Raw genomic sequence first — 20,588 nt, 5'->3', positions numbered from 1 at the left:
CTCTCCCCGCCAGCTTTGCCCCCACTAGCTAGAACCCTCGGGCGCTACAGACCACACATTAGTGTAAACATACACACACAAGTTAGTGAACACATACACACTCACTGATATTCAGAAACACACCGGTAAACACAAACGCTGACATAGAAATACCACACACACAAGTTGGCATACATACACACACACCTATATATGTGTACATGCACAAACTATTCATACTCCTTGACTTATTCCACATTTTGTTGTGTTACAGCCTGAATTCTAAATGGATTACCAACAATACCTGATAATGACAAAGTGAAATATCTCATTTACATACTGTAAGTATTCACACCCCTGAGTCAATACTTTGTAGAAGCAACTTTGGCAGGGATTACAGCTGTGAGTCTTTTTGGATAAGTATCTAAGAGCTTTACACACCTGGATTGTCCAATATTTGCCCATTACTGTTTTTAAAATCCTTTAAGCTCTGTCAAGTTGATTGTTGATGATTGCTAGACAGCAATTTTCAAGTGTTGCCATAGATTTACAAGCCGATGTATCCCTTTCCTGCAGTCAATGACCAAACGCGTCCTCTTTGGCCTCATGGGGGGAATGTTATTAATATTTTCATTATTAATTATTAAATTAAGACGTATTTATTTTTTTACAACGAAAATCTGGTGTTTCTATGTCAAACAGTTTTGTTATATTTCAGTCTTCTGTGATGTATATCAAGTTGAATATTGGGATACAAACTCAAAATTGAATACATTTCAACTCTATATCTGACATGGTACAGGTGTCTTCCTTTTTTAAGCCCATAACCATGTGTGTGAGGTGTATACTTTTGTTTGAAAGTAGATTTGTTTAAGACTATCAAGAATCACTCTGTGTGACCCTGATTTAGTCTACTGCAGTAAAAGGTTAAGTCAAAACTGTAACAAGGCCACTCAGGAACATTTAATGTCATCTTGGTAAGCAACTCCCGTGTTGATTTGGCCTTGTGTTTTAGGTTATTGTCCTGCTGAAAGGTGAATTCGTCTCCCAGTGTCTGTTGGAAAGCAGACTGAACCAGGTTTTCCTCTAGGATTTTGCCTGTGCTTATAGCTGTATTCCGTTTGTTTTTATCCTAAAAATCTCCCTAGTCCATGGCGATGACAAGCATACCCATAACATGATGCAGCCACCACCATGCTTGAAAATATGAAGAGTGGTACTCAGTGATGTGTTGTGTTGGATTTGCCCCAAACATAACACTTTGTTTTCAGGACAAAAAGTTAATTTCTTTGCCACAGTTTTTGCAGTATTACTAACGTGCCTTGTTGCGAACAGGATGCATGTTTTGGAATATTTTGATTCTGTACAGGCTTCCTTCTTTTCACTCTGTCATTTAGGTTAGTATTGTAACTGTTTTAAAATTACTATTGGCCTCATGGTGAAATCCCTAAGCAGTTTCTTTCCTCTCCGGCAACTGAGTTAGGAAGGACACCTGTATCTTTGTAGTAACTGGGTGTTTTGACACACCAGCTAAAGTGTAATTAATAACTTCACCATGCTCAAACGGATATTCAGCTTCTGCTTTTTACATTTTTACACATCTGCCAATCGGTGCCATTCTTTGCGAGGAATTGAAAAACCTCTGTGGTCTTTGTGGTTGAATATGTGCTTGAAATTCACTACTCGATTGAGGGACCTTAGAGATAATTGTATGTGTGGGGTAAAGAGATGGGGTAGTCATTCAAAAATCATGTTAACCACTATTATTGAACAATTAATGAGTCCATGCAACTTATTATGCGATTTGTTAAGCACATTTTTACTCATGAGCTTATTTAGGCTTGCCATAACAAAGGGGTTGAATACTTTATTGACTCAAGACATTTCAGCTTTACATTTTTCATTAATTTCTTTAATGTTCTACAAACAAATTTCCACTTTGACATTATGGGGTATTGTGTGTAGATCAGTGACCCAAAATCTCGATTTAATCAATTTTAAATTCAGGCTGTAACACAACAAAATCTAGAAAACGTAAAGGGGTGTGAATACTTTCTGAAGGCACTGTATGTATTATGTTGAATGTGTAAGGTATAGTGTCTAAATAAATTTTCCCCTCTGGGACATTAAAGTTCATCCTATCCTACATTCCCTGGCATACACACACGCTGGTATGCATAGGTTACTCGTACACATGCTGGCACACACAGTATTACCCACATACACAAATTCCATCGCACACACACACTGCGTACATAGACAAGCATAGTTAAAAAGCGTGCTCTAACTGTATGTAGGAATGTGATTGTCATCATCGCAGAGGCCAAGCTGTATCTGAGTTCACACAGAATTGCCTGTGATGAAAGTTGTGTTTCGTGACAGCTCGCAAGACACTGGTTATACATATTTAAAGCATAACTGATACATAATTTCTAACACACATTCTCTCTCTCTCGCGCTCTCTCTCTCTCTCACTATGTATCTGTTCTTGTGTATCGTTCTTACACCAAATTACCAAATGTTGAGACAATATAGCTTTCTGAATCTCTCTCTCCCTCCACAGCAACAGGAGCAGGACCCTACTAACCTGTACATCTCCAACCTGCCTGTAACCATGGATGAGCAGGAGCTGGAGAACATGCTGAAGCCCTTTGGTCACGTCATCTCCACGCGGATACTGAGGGACGCCAACGGGGTCAGCAGAGGGGTCGGCTTCGCCAGGTATACCTGCTGGAACACACAAACTCCATTGACAAGTGTTATGAAGCCAGAAGGGTAGTGCCTGCCAGCCTGCGGGTTTGCATGCGTGTGTGAGAGAGAAAAAGACACACACATACACACACACGTTGTACATACTTCTGTCTGCATATCACCCAGCTGTTTGAGGCTATATTTTCCTCCTGTAAAACTTGAGAGTTTACCCTCTTATCCCTTCAAAGTCATGTACGTCCTCCTCATCCTCCACACTGCTCTCATTTCTCTCCCCACAACACAACACTTTCGGCTTGTTTACCCAGAGGATGGTGTTGATGAGAACAACAACACCATCTTGCAGGGATTTATTTTATTCAGCCCGTGCAGCAGTCCACTCCTATTCCCCACTCTATTATAGCAGGTTACAGAAGGACAGGTAGGCAGACTCCTACAGACTAACATGGACATTCGCATGCATGAACATACACACACACACACACACACACACACACACACACACACACACACACACACACACACACACACACACACACACACACAGCAACACCACAGCACAGTGCATGGCTGTGATAGGCCACCTGTTCAAATGGGGCTGAGTGGGTAAGTAATATGATGGGGAGAAGGGAGAAGGGAAAAGGAGAGAGGTGAAGGAAAGAGGAGTGGAGAGGGAGAGACAAAAGAGAGCAATAAAAAGAAAGATGCCAAGGGATGCTGTTCTGAGAGAGACAATGAGGAAGACAATAGAGTGGGAGAGAAGAAAGAGGGAGTGAGCAAGAGAGAATTAAATAGACAGAGAGATAGCAAAACAGCAGGAGAAAGAGAGAGGCAAGGGTGTGTCCGAAATGGTACCCTATCCCCTATATAGTGCATATATTCCCTGGGCTCTAGTCAAAAGCAGTGCACTAAATAGTCACATACAGTCCCATCCATTTTAGACTCATTGGGTGTTGAGACAGAAGGCCCCAGCCTCTAGTCCACAGATGTTGAGGGACAGAGGGGCATTTGAGAGAGTAAACCTTGCTAAGTGTTTCTGCACTCCTCCATAACTGTTATCAGAGCCCATTACTGGGGGCTTCGCCGCTAATCACTGTGGACAAGATCACCTGATGTCATTAACCATCATGCAGGACTCCCTGCTTCACACAGAGCAGAGACAGAGCAGCCAGGAAGAGGATGGGTGGCTGCCAGGGGCTCATCAGACCTGAGAGAGATGAAGGGGGGAAGAAGGGTAGAACAGAGAGAGAGAGAGAGAGAGAGAGAGAGAGAGAGAGAGAGAGAGAGAGAGAGAGAGAGAGAGAGAGAGAGAGAGAGAGAGAGAGAGAGAGAGAGAGAGAGAGAGAGAGAGAGAGAGAGAGAGAGAGAGAGAGATGTATAGTAAAAGAGAGAGACGGTTGCAATAGAGGGAGGGAGATGTGTATAGTGAGGGAGAAGAGAATGGAGAGAGGTAGAGAAAGAGGATGAGATGGAGAGAAACAGAGTAGGTAGGTAAAGACTAGTTGTCAGCCTGGATGGGTCTGATCCAACTGCTCACAGGAGGGATACATTTTCCAAATTACAAATCAATCCCTAGTTTCGCTTGTGACAGAAGTTCATTACCATATTGCATATAGTTAGTACAGAGTCCTTCCAGATCCACACAGTGCCTACGGTAGGGCGATGGGTTTATTTAGAATTGCGTAAAAGAGAGAGGTTACCTCTGCTCTATGCAGATTCTCTCCTCTCATCTGGGGCCTCTCTAGCATTGTGAATAGCAGGATGGAGGGGCCGCACTGAAAGTGTGTGTAATTGTGTTAGTGTGTGTGTGTCTGGGACGCATGCGCCCCATTGGATCACTGGCTGCAGCAGTAGGTGAATGTGTGCATGGCAGGCCATTCAAGGCCAGTCACTCTGAAAAGGGCTCCGTTGACTCATCCTGCCACAATGTGACACAGGGACCTGATCCACTTACACTACAGGACCCACTGCCAGAGAGAGAGAGAGTGGGGGAGAGGGTAACAGGGATAAAGACCGGTGAGAAAGATGGAGAGTAAAAAATAGGTAAGGGGGGGGGGGGAGAGAAAAGAGATGGATGACAGAAAGAAATGGATAAGGCATATGAAAAAGATGGAGGGTAAAGAAGAGAGGTAGATCGGTATGGAAAAAGGGGGTGAAAGGGAGAGAGAGCAAGATAGAAAGTAAAGAAGGGAGGATGAGAGAGGGGACAGCTAGTAAGTGATATAGAGTGAGTTATAGATCATAGACACCTTACTGGTACGTACATACAGTGGGGAAAAAAAGTATTTAGTCAGCCACCAATTGTGCAAGTTCTCCCACTTAAAAAGATGAGAGAGGCCTGTAATTTTCATCATAGGTACACGTCAACTATGACAGAGAAATTGAGGAAAAAAAATCCAGAAAATCACATTGTAGGATTTTTTATGAATTTATTTGCAAATTATGGTGGAAAATAAGTATTTGGTCACCTACAAACAAGCAAGATTTCTGGCTCTCACAGACCTGTAACTTCTTCTTTAAGAGGCTCCTCTGTCCTCCACTCGTTACCTGTATTAATGGCACCTGTTTGAACTTGTTATCAGTATAAAAGACACCTGTCCACAACCTCAAACAGTCACACTCCAAACTCCACTATGGCCAAGACCAAAGAGCTGTCAAAGGACACCAGAAACAAAATTGTAGACCTGCACCAGGCTGGGAAGACTGAATCTGCAAGGTAGGTAAGCAGCTTGGTTTGAAGAAATCAACTGTGGGAGCAATTATTAGGAAATGGAAGACATACAAGACCACTGATAATCTCCCTCGATCTGGGGCTCCATGCAAGATCTCACCCCGTGGGGTCAAAATGATCACAAGAACGGTGAGCAAAAATCCCAGAACCACACGGGGGGACCTAGTGAATGACCTGCAGAGAGCTGGGACCAAAGTAACAAAGCCTACCATCAGTAACACACTACGCCGCCAGGGACTCAAATCCTGCAGTGCCAGACGTGTCCCCCTGCTTAAGCCCGTACATGTCCAGGCCCGTCTGAAGTTTGCTAGAGTGCATTTGGATGATCCAGAAGAGGATTGGGAGAATGTCATATGGTCAGATGAAACCAAAATATAACTTTTTGGTAAAAACTCAACTCGTCGTGTTTGGAGGACAAAGAATGCTGAGTTGCATCCAAAGAACACCATACCTACTGTGAAGCATGGGGGTGGAAACATCATGCTTTGGGGCTGTTTTTCTGCAAAGGGACCAGGACGATTGATCCGTGTAAAGGAAAGAATGAATGGGGCCATGTATCGTGAGATTTTGAGTGAAAACCTCCTTCCATCAGCAAGGGCATTGAAGATGAAACGTGGCTGGGTCTTTCAGCATGACAATGATCCCAAACACACCGCCCGGGCAACGAAGGAGTGGCTTCGTAAGAAGCATTTCAAGGTCCTGGAGTGGCCTAGCCAGTCTCCAGATCTCAACCCCATAGAAAATCTTTGGAGGGAGTTGAAAGTCTGTGTTGCCCAGCGACAGCCCCAAAACATCACTGCTCTAGAGGAGATCTGCATGGAGGAATGGGCCAAAATACCAGCAACAATGTGTGAAAACCTTGTGAAGACTTACAGAAAACGTTTGACCTGTGTCATTGCCAACAAAGGGTATATAACAAAGTATTGAGAAACTTTTGTTATTGACCAAATACTTATTTTCCACCATAATTTGCAAATAAATTCATTAAAAATCCTACAATGTAATTTTCTGGATTTTTTTTCCTCATTTTGTCTGTCATAGTTGACGTGTACCTATGATGAAAATTACAGGCCTCTCTCATCTTTTTAAGTGGGAGAACTTGCACAATTGGTGGCTGACTAAATACTTTTTTTCCCCACTGTATTTAGTTGATCAGTGGTCTGAGTCAAGCGGAGGAAGGGAGGGTGGCTAGGGTTTAATATGATGTGACTTTGTTCTCTGTAAATGAGATGAGTCACTCCCCTAGTAACTCTACCACTCTCACCCTTCCTGTTACATGACACACAGACAGTCAACACTCTCTCCAGTCTCTCATGTTCTATTAGTGCTCACTCCACTCACTTTCCTCAGTTAGTCCAGGAGAATTTGGATATCACTGTAAATCAAGGGTGTACATCTTCAATTTGCCTCGTCATAAAATGACTCAGCCACATGCTGTAAGCACTCAGCCTTGTGCCAAGGAAAACAATAGGTGTTGTCATAGGGCCTCGAATCTACATTGGATCAACATAGAAAATGTTCCATGCATACTTAAATGTACTACATATAGTATATGTTATGCTTTAGGTTTTCATCATTTGTAATAGTTGTATTCTGCTAAGGCACTTGAGTAGAATACAGTGCATTCGGAAAGTATTCAGACAACTTCCCTTTTTCCACATTTTGTTACGTTACAGCCTTATTCTAAAATTGTCTCGAAATTGAGCTCAGGTGCATCCAAACATTTCTAAAAACCTGTTTTTGCTTTGTCATTATGGGGTATTGTGTGTAGATTGATGAGGGGGAAAAACTATATTATTAATTTTAGAATAAGGCTGTAATAACAAAATGTGGAAAAAGTCAAGGAGTCTGAATACACGATTGTTATACAGAAACGGTGTCTCCTGTCATATGCTGAACTAGTTGCATTGTGGATTTTGCCTAAAACATTATTTTAGACCATGTTCATGTTCCGAATGCACTGTATGCTGCCTGGTTAAAGAACAGATACCTAGGCTACGACGTGTGACACAACGTTATTCCCACGGGGGACCAGTATGAAAAAGTGTATGCCCTCACTACTGTAACTCTGGATAAGAGCGTCTGCTAAATGACTAAAATGTAAATGTGGATGTGAAATGTATTGTATGTTTTATAGCAGGTTTTATGGATTCATCATTTCTAATACCCCCAGTTAATGTACTTTTCCTTTTGCTACAGGATGGAGTCCACTGAGAAATGTGAAGTGGTAATACAGCATTTCAATGGGAAATACCTGAAAACCCCACCAGGCATTCCAGGTAAGAAAATCACACATTTTCACAGAGAAACCCTCCGTCCTGATTCAGTTATATTAATTGCACCGTCTCAACTTTCCACTCCTTGATAGATTGTGTACAATTGCACTTCTGACACCCGACGTGAGCGTTGTCACTAGCTCTCTCACTAGCACTATCCTCTTATTCAAAAAGGGCCTGCCTGGCTGTCGCTGACTGTTGGTTTCAGGAGCTTCTAGGGAAGCCAAAGCGCTCTTAATATTCACACTGCGGGCCTCTTTGCTGCTCTGAAATCTACTTAAGAGCTGCCTTTCCTGAAGCCAACCTGCCAAGGGGACCCAGAGAGGGAGTGAGAGAGAAAGGGGGGGGGAGAGAGAGGAGGGAGAGAGAGAGTGAAGGAGAGGGAATACGAGAGTGGGCTGCCTCAGCAGTTTTCAGGCCAGGTGCAGTGGTGCACTAAGACCCCTGTTCATTTCAATAGGAACCTGAGGCCAAGAGGGTTTCTGTGGAGACCTCACCAGGCCCCCCGATGGTTTTATTGACAGTGTGAATACTCACACACTAGAATCCACAGGGACACAGCATGGACTGCCCTTAGAATATAGTCCCTTACAGTACAGTCCCCATAGAGACATTTTTACAATTGCCCGTATATTCCACTGAGCCCACTGTATAGGCTATCCCACTATCCATTAAAAGCATGGGCGTATATGGGGCTGGGATGTAATGGGAAACCTTTAAAGTGATAATATCACACTGACCTTCCCCTTTAAGTGTCCCCTCCCAGGTGCTTGGGGGGAAACTATTATGGTTTATAGATTCTAAGGAAAAGTGCCAACGGACAAGATTTTCAGAGATCAGCTATAAATCAGTCTTTGTATTTCATCAAACTTAATAAATTGAAATTGTCATCATCTGAAGTGTTCGGATAAGTTGCTGTGATTTGATGGTCTCCTCTTGCACAGTGACGTTTGATTGCAAAGTCTCATTTTGTTATTGTTGTTGTTGCTAATTTCCCTTGGACCTTGATAGACTGATTAATCCAGTCACTGTAGTACTGACTGTTGTTTTTACCTTGTTAGCTACAGTAGAGTCTGTGCCTCTTCGTGTATAGAGATTGAAATGTACTGTCTTTTTCTATCAAAACCCTGCCCACGTTGACATTTTTTATTTTTTTTTGGTGTCACTGTCTGCCAAACAGAAATCCCTCAACAACATGCATCTAAACATCAAACTCAGATGTTCTAGCTGCAGGTCCCTTGAGAAAGTAGAGCTCCTGTGAAGGCCACAACACTAGCGTAGCGTTAGCATAGTGTAGCGTTAGCCTAGCGTAGCGTGGTGTTGTGTTCTGTAAGGCCACAGCGTAGCATAGCCTAGAGGTGTTGTGAAGGCCACAGCACTAGCATATCCTAGCGATAGCGTTGCCTAGCGTTAGCTTAGTGTAGCATGTTGTGTTGTGAAGGCCACAGTGTAACTTTAGCCTAGTGTACCATGATGTGTTGTGTCGTGTCATGGTGCTGCTGGTATTTCCCCTGAGCCTGTTGCTATGCAGGGCAGCCTCTTCATCCATCCTGTTCTGACAGCTCAGCGGCTCCCCCCGGTGCCCTTCAACACATGCTCAGCATGCTAGCATAGTTTATGTGTGTGTGTGTATCAGACGGACTTAACTGGCCTTCTCACACTGTCCCCAAGACAGGCACGCACACACATACGCATTCACTCACTCGCCCACCCACACACACATATACACACACACACAAAACCACTCATCCTGTCCCGAATGTGTAGTGTCAGCATCTACATAATGCTAATGAACTCCTTTCTCTTTCTTATCACCATTTAACAAAACCCAGAAACCCAATGTACACATTCCTCCCTCAATGTCCTCAGCTTGCTCCAGTTCCCTCTGGCCGACATTTTGACAAGCCTCTGAATTGCCTGCTTGGCCACTCCATCATATTTAGTCAGATAGAGAGATGGGGCACGGGCACCGCCACCAGTTATGGCTTTTCTTCTCAGGTGTGTCAAGTTGCTGTGAGAGGATATAGAATTGTCACCCCGTGTCCCATAGGAGGAAGTAAATATCTGGACGTCAGCAACAGATCATCAGTTAATGTCAAGGGGCCGTAGGGAAATAAGCTGGTTTCCATATGGGCAGGAAGTCCGTGATTCCAAGATAAGGCAAGTACAGAGCTGGAGATGTGTGGTGCAGACGCAGGGAATTACATTGGATATATGAAACGCAGATGGAGGTCATATACTGTACATTAAGTTGTACAGTTACCATATAGGAAAACAAAGTACGTTTCAAAATGGCATTACAAGTAGCTAACTACACAGTAACTACACTAGTTACTAAATATTTTCAAACAAACTGACGTTAGCTCGTTTAATTTCAATTCAATAAGGTGATACTAAACTTTTACCATACTGATAGTTATTTTCCTACGTGTTGCTAAAGCCTGAGTGTGAGATGAGATGTGGATGAGATGTGGATTGGAGCAGTCAGCTCTCCCCTTGTCTGATCCAGAGATCGGGACATGATCAATCGCTCCGAAGGGGGACCACAGCGGTTTAGGTATTCTGTGCAATGCGGCAGTCAACGGTCCTGCCTGCGCCCGTCCACCGCTCAACTCAAAACACTCACACACACACACACTCTCTTGCAGGAGAGATATTTTATGAAAACAACACCCTTGTTTTTCAGTGTCTGTTTAGTGTAAACCCATCCACGCTGTTTAAAGAAAAGTAAATTTTTTGAAATGTCGCTAAAGTTGAGTGAGACCCAATAGAGATGCTTTGTGATTTACGGTGTGAACAAGAGCATTTGTAAAGTCAAAGGCAGAGCAGATAAAAATTATTTAATCCTCCTAGCGGTATGAGCCTAGCCGATTAGGTCCTTCTCATGCAATGCATTCAAACGGCTTATCATTGATACCCGTTTCTAAATGCAATATGAGACCAGGAAAGAAGATACATTACAAGTTGTTTCATTCTGGCAGGTGAACAGATCTCACACTGCTCTGATCTCATGTCCAAGTGATGTCAGCAAGAAGAATGAACTGATTAGATTAAAAATACAATACTACTTCATCCTATTGTTGCTCTTTGCTCTTCGAATTGGAGTGTCGTAGGCAACAATCAAACGACAGCTTGCTTTGCTTGATCAACACAGTGAGGTTGTTTCTAGATTTATTTTGGGATTAAAAGAAGAATAAGGATTTGCTAAGACTGGCATTGCTCGATGATGACTTCAGTAATCACATGGATATAGACAAACTAAGATCAAGTCCAGACTGATAAGAAATCTCTTGTTTTATCCCTTCATCCTTTATCTTTCTTTGTTCTAGTCTTTTCTGAGTGTAGAGCCAACATGGCTGCACGGTTGAAAGTGGACTCCAATTGCCCAATAGAAGCTCTATAAATTATGGAAACCACATCAGGAAGTGGTGATGGCTCTGGGAGACAGAACCCAAACGGTAACATGCAAAATGTATGGGCCCTTTCCTGCTCCTCTTTCTCACAGTCCTTTTCCATCCCCTCTGTCTGTTTTCATTATTCCTCGGCAAACCACAGTGTCTCCCATGCTCTCTCTTGGATGTATCGCTCTACATGTCTTTTATTGTTCCTCCCGATGACTGCAGGCAACAGCAGTGCCTTCCCATGTAAAACATCTCCACACATAAATGTGGTTGCATTTGGAAAATTCTGTCCGACCAATTTTCTCAGATTTACTTCCCTTATTCGTGAGGGATTCTGATGACACCCAGGCTTTTGTTTTGGTGAAGCCTCCATACCCACTCGCCCACCGCAGACGCACCAGATGCCAGAGAACCATGGGCCACCCCTGGCAAGCCTCCCTCTCCTCCCTCTCCCAAAGCGCAACTGGGGCCAATAGATTGTCAGAATGTTGGTCGAACTTCAAATCCCATCATTCTTAGCAGAACAATGGGGCCTGGCCCGCCGGGGCTGCAGGTAAAGCTCCCTCCCTAGCCGTTCGACCAGCCTCAGCCAAGGCGCTCTGATGCCAAGATATAGCCGAGACAGCGCACAGTATTAAACATCCCTCGCTGAATTCAGGGAAGTCCCAAATCACTTGGTAAGTCATAAAAGCCCTTCTGAAACTGCCAGTCATACTTGAGTAATCCATGTTAATTTCTCAGATCCCTCCCACACTCCCCTGGCTAATAAGTGGCCTGTCTGAAGTCCAATTTTCTCTTCCGGCGATAGATTTTACTTAACACGTTGCAGAGCTGAGCAGATTGGAGGTTTGTGCTGCTGTATTGCAAAGCAGTGTCAGACAATCTAAGTGATGTCCATAAGCACGTGTTTGATTTATGTGTGATGTGGGTTGATCTGGCATTGATTGATTTTATTGTGTATTGTTTATTATTTGTATCATTATCCATAGTTTTTTACCCAATATAAACTATATTTTTATGTTCCTCAGTCGTGATTGCATTATTTCACAGCAACACTATCATCATTTCTGATATGCAGAGCAATGGAAAATAATGATCCTCCATGGGCCTTTAACAAGTGTGGAAATACACTTTTGAGAAAGATATTGCATCTTAATGGAATCTGTTTCCATAGGGTAAACCCCTCTGGCTGCCTGCATGTCTCACCATTAAACCAGGGAGACACAGGAAGTTATTAAAATCCCCAGTAAATCACAGATTCTCTGCGAAGGATAAATTTCCCCCCAACGTGCAATTTCTCATTAGACTCTTATCACACCCACAGACAATAATCTGGATTTGTCACGCTTTGTTTGTTTTGCCACTCAACTATATCAATCACCGTGCACACAGCCGACGGTGAGGAAAAATCTCTCTCTCTAGCTCTCTCTCACTGAGACTGTCGCAAAGCAATGAAATGTATTCAGCGACTGCACTACGCAATAATAATAGTCTTCAAAGTTTGTTTAGAGGAGAGGGATGCTTTAGCTCTGAGGGGTTTTAGGCCTGTCTGGTAATGATTGACTTTGTTCTCCACTATTCCAAGTCTAATGTGTAGAAAGAGACAGGGAGGGATAATAAAGAGAGATAGACAAAGAGGAAAGGAGGGAGTGGGAGGTAGAAAGAACAAGAAAGAGAGAAAGAGAGAGGGCTGTACAGATCAAGATAGAAATAGAGGGCGAGAGACAGAGGACAGAAAACGAGAGTAAAGGGAGAAGGAGAGAGAGAGACAACCCAGAGTTTAGAATGCTTCCAGCCAACCCAAAGTTTAGGGGCCTTTTCTCTGCCTGTGGAGATCAAAGGATGACCTTGGTTGTGAGATGGTCTCCTGAGCTTGACCCTGCTCAACCCACCCCAGCTGTTCTCTGGATTGATCTCACTCCTCTCTTTCTCTCTCATCCTCTCTCATCCACCCTCCCCTCCTCTCATTATACACATTCCTTCTCATCATCCCTCCCTACTCAGCTTGTTTTTGGATGCGGTTCTATGCACACAATATTATTGTTGGAGCCAAATGCTCTTGTTTTGGGATTTATGTGAAATTCACTGTTTTTGCCCCATTAGAAATGATAGCCAGTTTGTGTATAATCATTCTTTATTATAAGCAAAACTGAGAACCCTTCAGATTATTTGGAATGATGGCAATATGTTTGCAAATGTTGTATAGGTGCAAACTGTAGTAACAGTATCAGCATACAGTTTAAGCATAATATTTCCTTATTTGGCTAGATTTGTGAGATACACATTGATCCTGGCACACCACCGCTCTGGACGTGAATAATTATTCAAAGTTTGAACCCAGGGACCTACTGTTACGGTTTGTATGACAATGAACCCTAATTATGTTGAGTTGCTCCATAGTTAGGTCACAGGACTCGTAACCCGGGGCCATGGCCTGTCTTACAGACTGAAGATTTTAGATTGCTGAGGAGGGTAGCATGGCCTTGGCATCTGTGTTACGCTTGGTATTCTGGATACGTGCATTCCATGGCTCAGTACTCTACTCCCCTCCGCCTCCCACTAGCCATCCATTTTGTTAGGTCAGGGAGTTTGATGAAGAGCATTTGGTAAATTAAGTCGCTTTTTCTGAAACTCATATGTGTAAAGGTTATAGTGCGTTGAAGAGATAGATATGGTAGTATTCAGTCCCTCAACTGTAGAGCAACATCATCGCAGAGCACTATTTGAACAGACATATAGCCTAACTAATACGCCATTATAGTGACAAATAAGAAATATATCCATAAGTTACATATACAGTAACTAATTTGTCAACTTATGTTATGTAGAACTACTATGGTGAAATGTCACTATTTTGACATATTCGAAAGAGACCATGTTGGCTTAAAATTGGTATATATTGGGAAGTAGACAAATATAACTTGGCTGACACAGCTTGCTCCGCACTGACCTTTGGGCTGCTTGTTTGTGTCTAATGTCTGTATGTCTCACGTCCTGTGTGGTGGGAAAACTGGGCATCTGTTCCGGCTACCAACATAATGTCATTGTCACCATCGTCCGCCCCCCCAGTTCGTCCCAGGATACCTACGACAGAGAGATTAAACCTGACAGTGCCCCGAAATAGAGCTGATCTGCCATTAGAGCCGGAAAAGGAGTGTGTGGGAACACGCAGAGGTCACGCTTACGGGTATTTTTGTAAATGCTACGGGACCTCTCACAAGCACGCACACACACTGGACCTTGGGATGGACATTCATCCTGATCCAACAGCGGTCATCTTCTACGTCCCCCTTTTCCCCTAGACTTCCTTTGGTAACAGCATGGCAATGTTTCTCCTTTCTCACATGGGTCTTTGGCAAGTCTATTTATTTTATGAAGTGCCTGCTGGCTGGCATTTATGAGATGAAGGACAGTGGAAACTAGGCTTGGGCGGTATACCGTATATACCGTATACCGGGGTATTTGGAAATAGCCACGGGATGGTTTTTCAATACCGTTGAAACGATTTATTTGAAGTATAATATCAAGTCAAATTGTATGCCACATGCGCCGAATACAACAGTTGTAGACCTTACCGTGAAATGCTTAATTACAAGCCCTTAACCAACAATGCAGTTCAAGAAATAGAGTTAAGAAATGATTTACTAAATAAACTAAAGTAAAAAATATAAAATAAAATAAAAAGTAACAATAACGAGGCTATATACAGGGGGTACCAAGTCAATGTGCGGGGGTACAGGTTAGTTGAGGTAATTTGTACATGTAGGTAGGGGTAAAGTGACTATGCATTGATAATGAACAGCGAGTAGAAGCAGTGTAAAAACAAAGGGGGGGGGTCAATGTAAATAGTCCGGGTGGCCATTGGTTTAATTGTTCAGCAGTCATATGGCTTGTGGGTAGAAGCTGTTTAGGAGCCTTTTGGTCCTAGACTTGGCGCTCCAGTAACGCTTGCCGTGCGGTAGCAGAGAGAACAGTCTATGACTTGGGTGACTGAAATCTTTGACAATATTTTGGGCCTTCCTCTGACACCGCCTAGTATATTTTTACATTTTACATTTTATTCATTTAGTAGACGCTCTTATCCAGAGCGACTTACAGTTAGTGAGTGCATAAATTTTTCATATTGGCCCCCCATGGGAATCGAACCCAAAACCCTGGCGTTGCAAGCGCCATGCTCTACCAACTGAGCTACAGGAGGTATATAGGTCATGGATGGCAGGTAGCTTGGCCCCATGTGATGTACTGGGCGGTCAGATGCCGAGCAGTTGCCATACCAGGCGGTGATGCAACGGGTCAGGATGCTGTCGATGGTGCAGCTGTAGAACTTTGAGGATCTGGGGACCCATGCCAAATCTTTTCAGTCTCCTGAGGGGGAAAAGGTGTTGTCGTGTCTTCTTCACGACTGTCTTGGTGTGTTTGGACCATTATCATTCGTTGGTGATGTGGACACCAATGAACTTGAAACTCTTGACCCGCTCCACTACAGCCCCAGCGATGTTAATGGGGGCCTGTTCGGCCCTCCATTTCCTATAGTCCACGATCAGCTCCTTTATCTAACTCACATTGACGGAGAGGTTGTTGTCCTGGCACAACACTGCCAGGTCTCTGACCTCCTCCTGTCTCATTGTTGTCAGTGATCAGGCCTACCACTGTTGTGTCGTCAGCAAACTTAATGATGGTGTTGGAGTCGTGCTTGGCCACGCAGTCGTGGGAGAACAGGTAGTACAGGAGGGGACTAAGCACGCACCCCTGAGGGGCCCCAGTATTGAGGATCAGTGTGGCAGATGGGTTGTTGCCTACCCTTACCACCTGGGGACAGCCCGTCAGGAAGTTCAGGATCCAGTTGCAGAGGGAGGTGTTTAGTTCCAGGGTCCTTAGCTTAGTGATGAGCTTTGTGGGCACTATGGTGTTGAACGCTGAGCTGTAGTCAATGAACAGCATTCTCACATAGGTGTTCCTTTTGTCCAGGTGGGAAAGAGCAGTGTGGAGTGCGATTGAGATTGCGTCATCTGTGGATCTGTTGAGGCGGTATGCGAATTGGAGGGTTTCCGGGATGATGGTGTTGATGTGAGCCATGACCAGCCTTTCAAAGCACTTCATGGCTACCACGTGAGTGCTACGGGGCGGTAATCATTTAGGCAGGTTACTTTCGATTTCTTGGGCACAGGGACTATGGTGGTCTGCTTGAAACATGTAGGTATTACAGACTCGGTCAGAGAGAGGTTGAAAATGTCAGTGAAGACACTTGCCAGTTGGTCCGCGCATTCTTTGAGTATACGTCCTGGTAATCCGTCTGGCCCCGCGGCTTTGTGAATGTTGACCTGTTTAAAGGACTTGCTCACATCGGCTACGGAGAGCATGATCACACAGTCGTCCAGAACTGCTGGTGCTCTCATGCATGCTTCCGTGTTGCTTGCCTCGAAGCGAGCATAAAAGGCATTTTGCTCGTCTAGTAGGCTTGCGTCACTGGGAAGCTCGCGGCCGGGTTTCCCTTTGTAGTCCGTAATAGTTTGCAAGCCCTGCCACATCCGACGAGTGTCAGAGCCGGTGTAGTAGGATTCAATCTTAGTCCTGTATTGACGCTTTGCTTGTTTGATGGTTCGTCTGAGGGATTTCTTATAAGCGTCCGGATTAGTGTCCCACTCCTTGAAAGCGGCAGCTCTAGCCTTTAGCTTGGTGTAGATGTTGCCTGTAATCAATGGCTTCTGGTTGGGATATGTACGTATGGTCACTGTGGGGACGACGTCATTGATGCACTTATTGATTTATATTTTTACATTTTAGTCATTTAGCAGACGTTCTTATCCAGAGCGACTTTACAGTTAGTGAGTGCATAAATTATTTTTTTCATACTGCACAACAGTGAGTGATTCATACATGTACATTGATGAAGCCGGTGACTGAGGATACTCCTCAATGCCATTGGATGAATCCCGGAACATATTCCAGTCTGTGCTAGCAAAACAGTCCTGTAGCGTAGCATACGCGTCATCTGACCACTTCTGTATTGAGCGAGTCACTGGTACTTCCTGCTTTAGTTTTTGCTTGTAAGCAGGAATCAGGAGGATATAATTATGGTCAGATTTGCCAAATGGAGGGCGAGGGAGAGCTTTGTATGCGTCTCTCTGTGTGTTTGAGAACAGCGCCGGAAGAAGATGGCTGCCGTTTTACAGCCCTCAAACCAATTGTACTATTATGTGTGTTTTTCCGCGTTATTTGTAATTTATTTTGTACATAATGTTTCTGCCATCGTCTCTTATAACCAAAGAGAGCTTCTGGATATCAGGACAGCGATTACTCACCTCGCGTTGGACGAACACTTTTTCTTCAACGAGGCGTTCGCGAAGGATATTCTACAGACTCCCGACAAGGCCCAGATCCCCGTCATTCGCGTGAGGAAGAGACGGAGATATCGTGGACGCAGATCCGGGTGCCTTGTAAGGATCCGACGGCGAACGAGTAAACTGCCTCTCCCATCAATCCTATTAGCCAACGTTCAAGCTTTGGAGAATAAAATGGACGATTTAAGATTACGGTTATCCTACCAACGGGACATTAAAAACTGTAATATCTTATGTTTCACGGAGTCGTGGCTGAACGACGACAATGATAACATTCAGCTAGCAGGCTATACGCTACATCGGCAGGACAGAACGGCAGACTCGGGTAAGACGAGGGGTGGCGGTCTCTGTATATTTGTAAACAACAGCTGGTGCACAAAATCAAATACTAAGGAAGTCTCAAGGTTTTGCTCGCCTGAGGTAGAGTATCTTATGATAAGCTGTAGACCACACTATTTACCAAGAGAGTTTTCATCTATATTTTTCATAGCTGTCTATTTACCACCACAAACCAATGCTGGCATTAAGATTGCACTGAATGAGTTGTACAAGGCCATTAATCAACAGGAAAACGCTCATCCAGATGCAGCGCTCCTAGTAGCAGGGGACTTTAATGCAGGGAAACTTAAATCCGTTCTACCTAATTTCTACCAGCATGTTAAATGTGCAACCAGAGGGGAAAAAACTCTAGACCACCTTTACTCCACACACAGAGACGCATACAAAGCTCTCCCTCGCCCTCCATTTGGCAAATCTGACCATAACTCTATCCTCCTGATTCCTGCTTATAAGCAAAAACTGAAGCAGGAAGCACCAGTGATTCGGCTAATAAAAAAGTGGTCAGATGACGCAGATGCTAAGCTACAGGACTGTTTTGCTAGCACAGACTGGAACATGTTCCGGGATTCTTCAGACAGCATTGAGGAGTACACCACATCAGTCACTGGCTTCATCAATAAGTGCATCGATGATGTCGTCCCCACAGTGACCGTACGTACATACCCCAACCAGAAGCCATGGATTACAGGAAACATCCGCACTGAGCTAAAGGGTAGAGCTGCCGCTTTCAAGGAACGGGACTCTAACCCGGACGCTTATAAGAAATCCCGCTATGACCTCCGACGAACCATCAAACAGGCAAAGAGTCAATACAGGTCTAAGATTGAATCATACTACACTGGCTCTGACGCTCGTCGGATGTGGCAGGGCTTGAAAACTATTACAGACTACAAAGGGAAGCACAGCCGCGAGCTGCCCAGTGACACAAGCCTACCAGATGAGCTAAACCACTTCTATGCTCGCTTCGAGGCAAGCAACACTGAAGCATGCATGAGAGCACCAGCTGTTCCGGACGACTATGTGATCACGCTCTCCGTAGCCGATGTGAGTAAGACTTTTAAGCAGGTCAACATTCACAAGGCCGCAGGGCCAGACGGATTACCAGGACGTGTACTCCGAGCATGTGCTGACCAACTGGCAAGTGTCTTCACTGACATTTTCAACATGTCCCTGACTGAGTCTGTAATACCAACATGTTTCAAGCAGACCACCATAGTCCCCGTGCCCAAGAACTCTAAGATAACCTGCCTAAATGACTACCGACCCGTGGCACTGACGTCTGTAGCCATGAAGTGCTTTGAAAGACTGGTCATGGCTCACATCAACAGCATAATCCCAGAAACCCTAGACCCACTCCAATTTGCATACCGCCCCAACAGATCCACAGATGATGCAATCTCTATCGCACTCCACACTGCCCTTTCCCACCTGGACAAGAGGAACACCTACGTGAGAATGCTATTCATTGACTACAGCTCAGCATTCAACACCATAGTGCCCTCAAAGCTCATCACTAAGCTAAGGATCCTGGGACTAAACACCTCCCTCTGCAACTGGATCCTGGACTTCCTGACGGGCCGCCCCCAGGTGGTAAGGGTAGGTAACAACACATCTGCCACACTGATCCTCAACACGGGGGCCCCTCAGGGGTGCGTGCTCAGTCCCCTCCTGTACTCTCTGTTCACCCATGACTGCATGGCCAGGCACGACTCCAACACCATCATTAAGTTTGCCGACGACACAACAGTGGTAGGCCTGATCACCGACAACGATGAGACAGCCTATAGGGAGGAGGTCAGAGATCTGGCCGTGTGGTGCCAGGACAACAACCTCTCCCTCAACGTGACCAAGACAAAGGAGATGATTGTGGACTACAGGAAAAAAAAGAGGACTGAGCACGCCCCCATTCTCATCGACGGGGCTGTAGTGGAACAGGTTGAGAGCTTCAAGTTCCTTGGTGTCCACATCACCAACGAACTATCATGGTCCAAACACACCAAGACAGTCGTGAAGAGGGCACGACAAAGCCTATTCCCCCTCAGGAGACTAAAAAGATTTGGCATGGGTCCTCAGATCCTCAAAAAATTCTACAGCTGCACCATCGAGAGCATCCTGACTGGTTGCATCACCGCCTGGTATGGCAACTGCTTGGCCTCTGACCGCAAGGCACTACAGAGGGTAGTGCGTACGGCCCAGTACATCACAGGGGCAAAGCTCCCTGCCATCCAGGACCTCTATACCAGGCGGTGTCAGAGGAAGGCCCTCAAAATTGTCAAAGACTCCAGTCACCCTAGTCATAGACTGTTCTCTCTGCTACCGCACGGCAAGCGGTACCGGAGTGCCAAGTCTAGGTCCAAAAGACTTCTCAACAGCTTCTACCCCCAAGCCATAAGACTCCTGAACAGCTAATCATGGCTACCCGGACTATTTGCACTGCCCCCCCACCCCATACTTTTTACGCTGCTGCTACTCTGTTAAGTATTTATGCATAGTCACTTTAACTCTACCCACATGTACATATTACCTCAACTACCTCAACTAGCCGGTGCCCCCGCACATTGACTATGCAACGGCAACGGTACCCCCCTGTATATATAGCCTCCCTACTGTCACTTTATTCTATTGTATATATAGCCTCCCTACTGTCACTTTATTTTTACTTCTGCTCTTTTTTTCTCAACACTTTTTTGTTGTTGTTTTATTCTTACTTTTTTGTTTAAAATAAATGCACTGTTGGTTAAGGGCTGTAAGTAAGCATTTCACTGTAATGTCTGCACCTGTTGTATTCGGCGCATGTGACCAATAAAATTTG

General features: G+C 44.5%; 1 protein-coding gene across 1 annotated transcript in view; it reads left to right on the top strand.

The window, feature by feature from the left end:
- The window catches only part of rbms3 (RNA binding motif, single stranded interacting protein), a 272,924-nt gene that overhangs the window by 158,597 nt on the left and 93,739 nt on the right, over nucleotides 1–20,588 (top strand). The window contains exons 5-6 of the mRNA XM_084166250.1: nucleotides 2,543–2,700; nucleotides 7,619–7,698. Of these exons, the coding sequence (XP_084022376.1) occupies nucleotides 2,543–2,700; nucleotides 7,619–7,698 (238 nt within the window). The remainder of the gene's footprint in view (nucleotides 1–2,542; nucleotides 2,701–7,618; nucleotides 7,699–20,588) is intronic.

This window comes from Coregonus lavaretus (genome assembly GCF_964263955.1).
Source record: "Coregonus lavaretus genome assembly, chromosome: 7".
In the NCBI taxonomy this organism is placed as follows: Eukaryota; Metazoa; Chordata; class Actinopteri; order Salmoniformes; family Salmonidae; genus Coregonus; species Coregonus lavaretus.
Note: the sequence above shows the minus strand (reverse complement) of the source record. Positions and strands in the feature narration are given on the sequence as shown.